This window comes from Eucyclogobius newberryi, unplaced genomic scaffold (assembly GCF_026437365.1).
Source record: "Eucyclogobius newberryi isolate DKJ021-1_F unplaced genomic scaffold, fEucNew1.0.hap1 SCAF_5, whole genome shotgun sequence".
Taxonomy (NCBI): Eukaryota; Metazoa; Chordata; class Actinopteri; order Gobiiformes; family Gobiidae; genus Eucyclogobius; species Eucyclogobius newberryi.
The window spans coordinates 9,930,257-9,940,949 of NW_027316167.1; the positions used below are offsets into that span (position 1 = coordinate 9,930,257).

At 40.3% G+C, this 10,693-nt stretch overlaps 1 protein-coding gene across 1 annotated transcript; it reads left to right on the forward strand.

Annotated features, from left to right (window-relative positions):
- Window positions 1-504: 504 nt before the first annotated feature.
- LOC140380700 (adhesion G-protein coupled receptor G5-like) lies at window positions 505-8,533 on the forward strand. Its single transcript, XM_072464616.1, has 12 exons — window positions 505-545; window positions 653-806; window positions 893-1,009; window positions 1,075-1,206; window positions 1,277-1,322; window positions 1,441-1,535; window positions 1,629-1,756; window positions 3,050-3,330; window positions 3,829-3,919; window positions 7,838-7,973; window positions 8,049-8,205; window positions 8,393-8,533. Exons 1-12 carry the CDS (start codon window positions 505-507, stop codon window positions 8,509-8,511), a joined length of 1,497 nt encoding a protein of 498 aa, XP_072320717.1. The 3' UTR covers window positions 8,512-8,533.
- Window positions 8,534-10,693: the final 2,160 nt, after the last annotated feature.

Consider the following 10,693-nt stretch of genomic DNA (forward strand, 5'->3'; position numbering starts at 1 on the left):
TTTTCCAAATATATTAATTTTAAAGCCTACACACTTTAATCAGTCAATTTGGCTGATTGACCGACCCGCCGTTTTAATCCGGCCCGCCGAACATTTTGAATTAATATTAAAAAAAAAAAAAGTGTGATATGGGCCGGAGTATCTCTCATTAGTTAACATGTTACAATGATGGGTAAATGAGTATTTAATGGTGAACTCATGATGATGTCATGGTAAAGTCACATTTGTAGTCAAATATTAAATATTTCAGTGAAATGCGTAGACTAACCTGTCATATGTACTTAAAGTGTGCGCATTATAAAAAGAAGACCAAAAATCTTTTTTGGGCATCTTGATTAGTTAATAATGGAGTATCATCATGAATAATGATGAATTTATGATTTGTTCATGGACCATTATTATAAACTTTTACCAACGTCTTCCTAATGTACAAATTTAATTTGAGAATAGCTCGAAATAAAAAGTTAAATCTGTCTCTAAAATGTTTCAGATCCCCTAGACTGCATGGGGGAGATTAGCCAGGATTTGGAAGATGGCAGAATAAGGTATGTCAGCAGACTTTTGGTAACATTCCAGTTCCACAATCTTAATACAGAATATTATGTTGTCGAGTAAGACAAATGTATTTGACTATTGTTGTTATTTTACACAGTGCGTTGCAAGACTTTGAGACAGGATTTGTAACGACATATATAACAGAACCCGAGCAGTACGTTGTGGGCGACATGGTTGCTTATCTTTACCGAATACCCCTGTTCGCACTACAACCTTTTACAGGTTTAAGTTTGTTTGCCAGTGAGAGCCAGGTAAGCTTTATTTTGCAAAACAAGTCCTTTGGGGTCATGCAACACAGTAACACAGTAATTAAATACAACTTTTCTGTCTCATGTAGGTATCAACAGAGTGGATTCCAAATACTATTGTAACTGTTCAATTACCAAAGGAACTGCCTGTTAATAGATTCCACCAATTGGCTTTCATTGTGGTTTCTTTACCTCAGAAAGCTGCAGTAAGTCATGTTTATGTATATTTTATCTTGAACGTCGTAACTACTCAGACTTCTTTACTTCTCAGAGTGTGTTGTTGAACTCAAGTGAAGTCTACCTGAGCAATAATAGACTGGTGGGCTTGGGTGTAATGGGGTGCAACGTATCCGGGCTACAAGAAAGAGTCAACATCAGCATGACTGTCACCTCAGACTCAATGGTATAATAAATACACATCATATATTAAATTATGTATTTTTGTTATTGAAATATCAACATTGTCTTTTCAGAAAACCCACAGTCCCCAGTGTGTGTTTCTGAATGACTCAACTCAAAGTTAGTGCCCTAATTTAGAAACATATATCACATATACATTGTACAACTTTACCTTCATAACCTTCTGTACATTGTTCTATGTTTACTGACCGACTCATTTAAATGTCCATTTGACCAGCGTTAGACACTGATGGCTGTTTGACCCTGTGGGAGCCTGGGCAAAGTCATGTGGTCTGCTCCTGTGACCATCTCACCTTTTTTGCTGTGCTAATGGTATGATATATTATTTTTGAGCAATAAGTAATCTTTAGTTTAATATTGATATCAAACTTATTTAAACATAAATATATGTTAATTTCCTGTCAGATATCCAATAAGGAAACCACTCAAGTCTCACCAGAAGATCAAGAAAATCTGACTTACATCACATTTATCGGCTGCAGCATTTCCTTTTGTGCCCTCGTTGTTGCTGTTGTGCTCTTCATCACAAACAGGTTTGGCCTATGATGCAATGAATACTGTTAAATTATATTTTATGACGGAATACCTGTGTTTTGTAATATATTCTGTTACATGGTCCAATCAGCAGTGTTGGGAAAGTTCACTTTCTACATGAACTAGTTCAGTTCATAGTTCATACATTTTAAAATGAACTAGTTCAGTTCATAGTTCATAATTCAAAATTTTGAACTAAGTTCACAGCTCCAAAAAATGAACTAGTTTAGTTCTTTTTTTCCAATATTATGCAATAATTTTTCTAAATTATTTCCACAGCCCATATACAACCACAGGCAGCAATTATTTTATTAGTTTAATGCTGAAACTATGTGTCAAATTTCATCTTCATATCCAATTTTGAATCCTTCCCCAGGATTTACATTCAAATTAAAGGGACAGTCTTCCCTCATTTGTTGCTGTCCATTCAGCACCACACGAGCAGCAGTAGCAGCTTTCAGCCCCACAGTATATTCTCAAAAACATGAGGGAAAACTTGCTGGGCAAAGTTTGCACAGAAATGTTAGATTGTTCCCATCCTCACCGACCTTATCATAAAATCACGTAAATGGTCGTTGCAGGGCGAATCGTTGCTGCTCTGTTAACTACACGTTGCGGTCACGTCAATGCTGCTTTTTGTTTGGATGTGCATGCACAGCGCGGTGCGACACGCGAAATCTCTCTCCGCGATCTATCGCCTCTACAACTTCGGAGCTCTCACACTTGCCAGACATGGGCTCTTTTTGGGCAACTTAACGGTGTTTTTTTCGCCTGGAAGTCTCTAGAAATCAAAGACACCAGAAAGAACGCGTTCATATTATCGTTCGTTGGCAGTAATACCGTTCGTTCAGTTCACGTTCACCGAAATTATGAAGGCGTTCATATACTTTCGTTGAACATGTTCAGGCACAACACTGCCAATCAGAGTACTGTATCCCGAGTACTTGGATGCTCTCACAGTAGGTGTAAAAATGCAACATAAGATTAAAAAAGCATTATGTTTGTTACTTTATTTGTTATGCATTTAATCATAACTATTTAGAGGCTGAAAAACCCTCATGCACAGAAGCAGGAGCTGTGTTTTCATGCTAACGCGGGTCAAAGCATCATAAATCAAATCCCACCTTGTACTTTATATTGTGACACATAAGTTACTTTATTCTGAATACTATCAAAGTAAAGGGTAACTGTACTGGAGTTACTCTACGCAGCAGCTTCTTCCCAACATTGGGTATAGTACAGTGATCTTTACTGTCACATGTGCTCTTTTCTTTCACTGCTCCGCTTCACAGAAACATCAGAGCAGACGTCTCCATGACGATCCACGTGAACCTTGCCATTGCACTGCTCCTGCTCAACCTGCACTTCCTCCCAAATACAGCCATGGGAATCTGGAGCTTCTCTTGGCCTTCCCCGTGGTTCTGCTTCTACCTGGCCATTGCTCTGCACTTCTCTCTGCTCACCTCCTTCTGCTGGATGGCCGTAGAAGGATTCCATCTCTATCTTCTCCTGGTCAAAGTGTTCAACATCTATGTCAAGCATTACCTGCTCAAAGTCAGCATCGTGGGATGGGGTAAGATTAGAAACATGAGTCCATTTTCTCTACTTATGTACTGAGAATAGGAATAAAACCATATTCATTGGTTATTACAAAATAGAGAGAAAAACACACACGTAGATCATTATCTGGATTTTTATTCATTCGTTGAGTGCAATAATTAAATAAATGTGCGTAATAATAGAAACAGGTTTATTGACTTCTTGTTCAAAATTTCCCAAACTGAGAAGCCTTCATAGTTTCATTTCACCATAGCGACCAGTGGATATGAATTTATGCCTTTTTAAAATGTATCGTTTAATGTGACATATTTACCTTGTATATTTACCAAATGTAAGACTTGGAGGTTGTTGTTTGTTGGTTGTCTAGTGGGCGGGGACAGTCGGAGCACTCAAGCCACAAACGCCCCACAAAACAAGATTACTCAAACATGCATGAATAAATGTGCAATTTACATCATTTTAAACAGTGTAAATCAAATGAATGCATACACTCAGACATCTTTATCCATAGGCGTTCCTGTGGTGATCGTGTCAATCGTGGCCATCGTAAACAGAGACGTGTACGGCTCTGTGTCTATGGACCAGACTAATTCCACTGCGATGTAAGTGATATCTGACTTTTGTAATACTGGGATTTAAAGTGCCTCTGACAGGTTGGACGACTCATTGAATTAAAATGCAGTTAAGATAAATATATTTTGAAATTTGCTAAAAATTATAAAAATGTTATCACAGAATAGCACTTTTTTTTTTTTTTAGCACAGTTTATAATTTCACTTCTTGTTTGTAATTGATGACATCAAACTAGGAAATTACCCAGCAAACACTGGGCCAAAACTCATCTAGTCACAATTTTTTATTTGACAAATGAAAATATATGAGAGCGACTTTATTATGTTTAATTAATGTTTAAAGGTCCTAATAGTTGTTTATTTGTGTAAATTATGCATCAGAATCTGAAAGCTTTATTTCCATTGTCAATATACAGAATGCACAAACATAGGAACTTGATTTGGTGCAACATAAAACAATGAACAATGATAAAACAACCTATATAAAGTCAAAAAATTAAAAACAATTTTAATCTGCTAAAGGATAAAATAAAAAATAGGCTATAAGATAAAAAATAAAAATAGGCCAACTATGTTCACAAAATTTACAATTGAATTTACGTCGGTGTAATCCCTCATTCGTCCAGGCGTGTTCCATAGTAGAAAAAGCTTCAGTTGTAGTCATCTGGACTCAGTTAGAAAAAATAGACGTTTCGACTCTCATCCAAGAGTCATTGTCAATAACAGAATTTAGGTCGAGAACTCCGATATTAATACTGTTCTGTGGTAAGACCCGCCCATTGGGAGGAGCCTTCCTGAAGTAGAAAGAGTTGTTGGTTTCAACAGAAACTCCCCCCTTGTATCTACCGAGCTAGCCTATTCAGAATCTTAATGGGCTGTTAAAACCTCTTTGTCTTAGTGAGACCCTGGCTCAACCACCTTGAGTACCTGATTAGCATTTGAATGCCCTGGTCCTTTACCTTTCCAGGGGTTCAGTAACCCATTATAGATAACAGGAAGATTAAACCTAAGCCCTCCATTTCTGTTTAAAGAAGGTCTTTCTTTTTTAACAAAAATAGCTTCCTTGACTCCTCTTTCAAACCATCTTTTCTCCCTGCTTAAAACCTTCACCTCACCGTCTTCAAACGAGTGATTAGAGGCTTCAAGATGGAGATGCACGGCACTCTGTGGTCCTGAACTAGTATTTCTTCTGTGCTGATAAAGCCTCTTGTGTAGAGGCTGTTTCGTCTCACCTATGTAACGTTCTTTACAGCTTTCTTCACTGCATTGGATCGAATAAACTACATTGCTCTGTTTTTGAGTCGGCAATTTGTCCTTTGGGTGAACCAGTTTTTGTCTTAAAGTGTTGCCTGGTTTAAAATAAACAGGGACTTCGTGTTGTCTAAAAATTCTCTGCAGTTTTTCCGACAGGCCAGACACATAAGGGATAGAAACACCCTTCCTTCTCTGTTCAGTTTCCCTTTTGTCCTGCTTCTTGGTTCTCTTCACTCTGTTGAGAGCCCAAGCGGGGTAACCAGAGGTTCTGATCACCCCCAGCACACTACAGCACAAGCTGGGGGTGATCAGAACCTTACAACACAGAGCTCAAGGTGTGCCCACCAGCTCAGAGGGCAAGAAGAAAGAGGAAAAACATGTCCGAAATGCCCTCTCAGCCTGTGGTTACCCCGCTTGGGCTCTCAACAGAGTGAAGAGAACCAAGAAGCAGGACAAAAGGGAAACTGAACAGAGAAGGAAGGGTGTTTCTATCCCTTATGTGTCTGGCCTGTCGGAAAAACTGCAGAGATTTTTTAGACAACACGAAGTCCCTGTTTATTTTAAACCAGGCAACACTTTAAGACAAAAACTGGTTCACCCAAAGGACAAATTGCCGACTCAAAAACAGAGCAATGTAGTTTATTCGATCCAATGCAGTGAAGAAAGCTGTAAAGAACGTTACATAGGTGAGACGAAACAGCCTCTACACAAGAGGCTTTATCAGCACAGAAGAAATACTAGTTCAGGTCCACAGAGTGCCGTGCATCTCCATCTTGAAGCCTCTAATCACTCGTTTGAAGACGGTGAGGTGAAGGTTTTAAGCAGGGAGAAAAGATGGTTTGAAAGAGGAGTCAAGGAAGCTATTTTTGTTAAAAAAGAAAGACCTTCTTTAAACAGAAATGGAGGGCTTAGGTTTAATCTTCCTGTTATCTATAATGGGTTACTGAACCCCTGGAAAGGTAAAGGACCAGGGCATTCAAATGCTAATCAGGTACTCAGGGTGGTTGAGCCAGGGTCTCACTAAGACAAAGAGGTTTTAAGAGCCCATTAAGATTCTGAATAGGCTAGCTCGGTAGATACAAGGGGGGAGTTTCTGTTGAAACCAACAACTCTTTCTACTTCAGGAAGGCTCCTCCCAATGGGCGGGTCTTACCACAGAACAGTATTAATATCGGAGTTCTCGACCTAAATTCTGTTATTGACAATGACTCTTGGATGAGAGTCGAAACGTCTACTTTTTCAAACTGAGTCCAGATGACTACAACTGAAGCTTTTTTCTACAATTGAATTTACATAATGTGGTGCAGAAAGTGAACAGTGCAGTGAGTGATTAAATTATGGTTAAAGTGACAGTGTTTAGAAGTGTTCATGAGTCCAACGGCAGAGGGAAAGAAACTGTTTTTGTGGCGGGAGGTTCTGGTCCAGATAGATCGTAACCTCCAGCCTGAGGGGAGGGGCCTCCTGCCTGAGGGGAGCGGCCTCCTGCCTGAGGGGAGTGGCCTCCTGCCTGAGGGGAGCGGCCTCCTGCCTGAGGGGAGCAGCCTCCTGCCTGAGGGGAGTGGCCTCCTGCCTGAGGGGAGCGGCCTCCTGCCTGAGGGGAGCGGCCTCCTGCCTGATGGGAGCGGCCTCCTGCCTGAGGGGAGTGGCCTCCTGCCTGAGGGGAGCGGCCTCCTGTCTGAGGGGAGTGGCTCGAATAGTCCGTGTCCAGGGTGAGAAGGGTCGGCTGTGATCCGACCTGTTCGTCCCAGAGTCCTGGAGACGTACAGGTCCTGCAGAGATGGAAGCCTGCAGCTGAGCACCTTCTCAGCAGAGCGCAAAATGCACTGTAGTCTCTGACCCTGGCTGTGGCTCCAGGGTACCACACGATCCACCTGCAGGTGGAGTCAGCTGACAGCTGACTTTGTGACTACAGACGTCAGCACCACAAGTCTTTAGTCATTGAGTCAAGTGATCTGTGGCTTCTTGGGGACAGGGACAATGAAGGACGACTTGAAGCAGGCTGGAACATGGCATGACTCCAGGGAGGTGTTAAAAATGCCAGTGAAGACGGGGGCCAGCTCACCTGCGCAGTGTCTTAAGGTGGCCGGGGTGACGCCGTCTGGTCCAGCATCTTTTCGGGGGTTGGATTTCCGAAATAGTCTGCTCACATCCGGTACCTGTTCTGTGAGAGTGGTGGGGGAGGTAGGTGGACCGGGTTGGTTTGGCAGAGGTGGCCACAGTGGGGGAGGGGTTGTCAAATCTACAGTAAAAGGAGTTGAGTTGCTGAGCCAGTTTTCAGTCGTCTGCGGAAGGGCTCTGGGCTTGTAGTTGGTAAGAAGCCGGAGCCCACTTCACACAGAGTTTGGTTGTTGTTGTAGAACTGCTGCTTCAGACGCGTATTATACTGAGATCTAGCTCTCGACACCTCCCTGCTAAATCCATGAACTTTGACTGGAATGAGTGTCCTCAGTGTGATGTCACTTCCTGTCATTTTCTAAAGCTTTTTCAATGTTTTCTCCACAAATGATTATTCAATTGGTGTAAAACTATGATGTATAATGTATAATATATGTACAACACGGATAAATACACCATTTGCAAAGTTGTATTTTAAAATGACAAAATTGTTCACATACAGTACTTTTGTAGTTCTTGCAACTTTTCAGTAAAATGAATAAGCCTGCGTACTTTATTATTATAATGACTATATTTCAGTTGCTTCATTCGTGATGACGTGGTTAAAGTAGTGACTGTAATGGGGCTGTTTGGTCTGGTGTTCCTCTTCAACTTGAGCCTGTTAACGGTGACTGTCAGAAATATGTTGAGAATGCGCAAGAGCAAGAGCAATCAGGTGAGAACAAATATATTGACATTTTTTAAGAATAAAGCCGAAGGTACATTCATTATCCTTTTAATTTGTTGTTAGTTTGGGCCGAATGATTGTGACCGAACTAAGAAGGACATCTGCACCCTGTTGGGGGTCATGACTTTGCTTGGTACCACCTGGGGCCTGATCTTTTTCTCTTTCGGCAAACTCACCATTGTTGGACTCTACGCCTTTTCCATCCTGAATCCTCTACAAGGTGTGTCATGGATATTCATTCAAAAACTTCCCCTTCAATTCAAATGAGATCATAATGGCCTGTTTGTTCCTGCAAAAGCTTCATTGTGTAACTGCATCTGTGTTACCTTTTTATACCTGCTGTTTTGTCACTGATATTTGTATAATTTGCATGGTCATTTCCTTGTGACTCTGTGCTTTGTTTTCAGGTTTGTTCATCCTCGTGTGGTTTGTGATGGCCGTGTTAAAGACAAATAAAACCTCAAGAACAAGCACCGAAACAACACTGAGTTCACAAGGCATCGTGCCTCCAGTAAAGAAGTCTTAATCACATCAGTCACAATTGTACATTTTGTTGATCCTTTTACATTTCAACTATAGCTCTTAGATAAACTGAAAGGTTCTAACTTGACTAAAAAAAATGGTTGAATTTTTTTAATGAGTCGACTGACAAAGCTTTTTTGTAACCTAAAAAAGAAGTCGGTGACATGTTTAATTATTAATCTAGTTGATGAAAGAATGCTATAAATGACATGTCTTAAAGAACAACTTTCCATAGAGCAATAATGTCTGTGATGATTAAATATAAAGATGTAAAATATTACACATGTAGTTCAGGGTAACTAATGCCACTTAGAAGCTGATTTATGAAACAGGCACCAAGAATTGTTTTTATTTCCTCTTACTCTGCACTATAAGTGAATGTATCACTGAGATTTATGTTTGGTTCTTTACAATCTGATATTTTATAAAGTGTAAAAGGTCATTTTATGTCAAATGCATTTTCTCACAAATGGTAAGCGCCTCTAAGTCATTGTATTATCATTACCAAAAGTGGAAATAAAGTGTGTTTACTTAATTAATTCAGTTGTAAATGTGTATTTAAAATATATATCGATATAGTCAATGTAAAATATTCAATTTTGGACATAAAAAAAACAAAACAAAAAACACTGTCATGTAAAATAGCCCCCCATATATTTTGCACCACCAGCCGCCACTGGAAAAACTAATTTAACTGTAATTTAATTAATCAATTTAAGATAATACATTCCATGTACTTAATAAGAATCAGAACTATTTCCATTGTCAGTGAAAAGGTTTCAAACTAGACATTTGTTTATGGTTTCATATTTAATTTGCGATACACCACAAAACACTGAATAATAACACACTAATACTGACTGGCAGAGCAAGGCAAGGCAAGTTTATTTGTAGAGCACATTTCATACACAAGGCAATTCAAAGTGCTTCACACAACAGGAAAAATGCATTAAAATCACAAATAAATTACAGACCACATACATAGCATTTCAGACACGCTTTTCCATATTTATTTGACATTGCGGCATGACCGGTGTCTCCGGGATGGACACATCACTTATAGAGCCATGACAATAGATAGATTTAGTTAAATACATATACAAAATAAACATAATGTATACAATATGATATTCCAATGAATGTGTGAAAATAAAATTGCATTAATAATCAAATGTTCTGATGTATTGTAAATGTTTCAGTAGTAAAGAAGTGGCACAACACTATTAGGCCAGACCATGAGCTGGACTTTAAGGAACCTCATATTTTAATAGATCCATGTTGAACCGGTTTGATTTTATGATGACGCAGAGGCAGCTGGCTCACTCCTCGCTCCATGCGCACTCTGGCGCTAATAAAATTACATCTTTTATGGGGTCATTCACTTTTTTCTGGTTCAAAATCCTTCAGTTTTCTTAAAACCAGTAACTTCCGGGCCGCAGTGCCCAAAGAGCTAAAGGCTAACAGGCGACCGATGTGCTACCAAGCAGCTGCCATTGAATAGAATGGATCGCCATCTCTGGCCCTGGGGCCCTGGGGCCTTGGGGCGCTCCCAACTTCTTCTTCTTGTGTTTTTCTGGCAGACTGCTTGCCACACAGTGCATTGCTGCCTTTCACTGGTGATAGTCCGCTATGACCCTTTACTAGAGTCTACTGTGCATTGGAAACAAACTCCATCAGTGCTCTGTACTCCTGTTGATGCAAAGAGGGACCAAGCAAAGTCTTCATTGACACAGACTTAAACCCCAAATCTAAAAAGGTGGGGAAAAGTGTTCTCCTCTGGACTGCAAACATTTTACTCTCCATTAAAACATGGGAGAACGTTTCTTCTTTTCCACAGATTTCACATTGGCCATTATGATGTTTTCCAATCAAGAAGAGGTCCGATGCCAAGCCCCAGTGCCCCAGTCGCAGTCTAGTTGTCAGGACTTGCTCTCTCCTGTCGCTTTCTCCTGTTATTAGTGGGGATGTATTCCCCACTAATACTCCACTTCGCACTTCAATGTTCGTAGCTGCTCAGGGCAATGTCCATATCTACAGTTTCCTGCTTTGATGCAGCCTTAGCAACCTGATCTGCAGTTTCATTGCCCATAATTCCAACATGGGCTGGGACCAACAGAAAGCCCACATAACTTCCTCCCCTTGCCTTCCTGTGCAATACATGTAGGTCCTCAAAAACGAAATCTGGC

Excerpts from the sequence above, each read along its gene's own strand:
- LOC140380700 (XM_072464616.1), top strand. The coding sequence starts at position 505 with ATGGGGGAGATTAGCCAGGATTTGGAAGATGGCAGAATAAG. Across the intron at positions 1,536-1,628 it reads CCTTTTTTGCTGTGCTAATG|ATATCCAATAAGGAAACCAC; the intron begins GTATGATATATT and ends ATTTCCTGTCAG. Across the intron at positions 8,206-8,392 it reads CATCCTGAATCCTCTACAAG|GTTTGTTCATCCTCGTGTGG; the intron begins GTGTGTCATGGA and ends CTTTGTTTTCAG.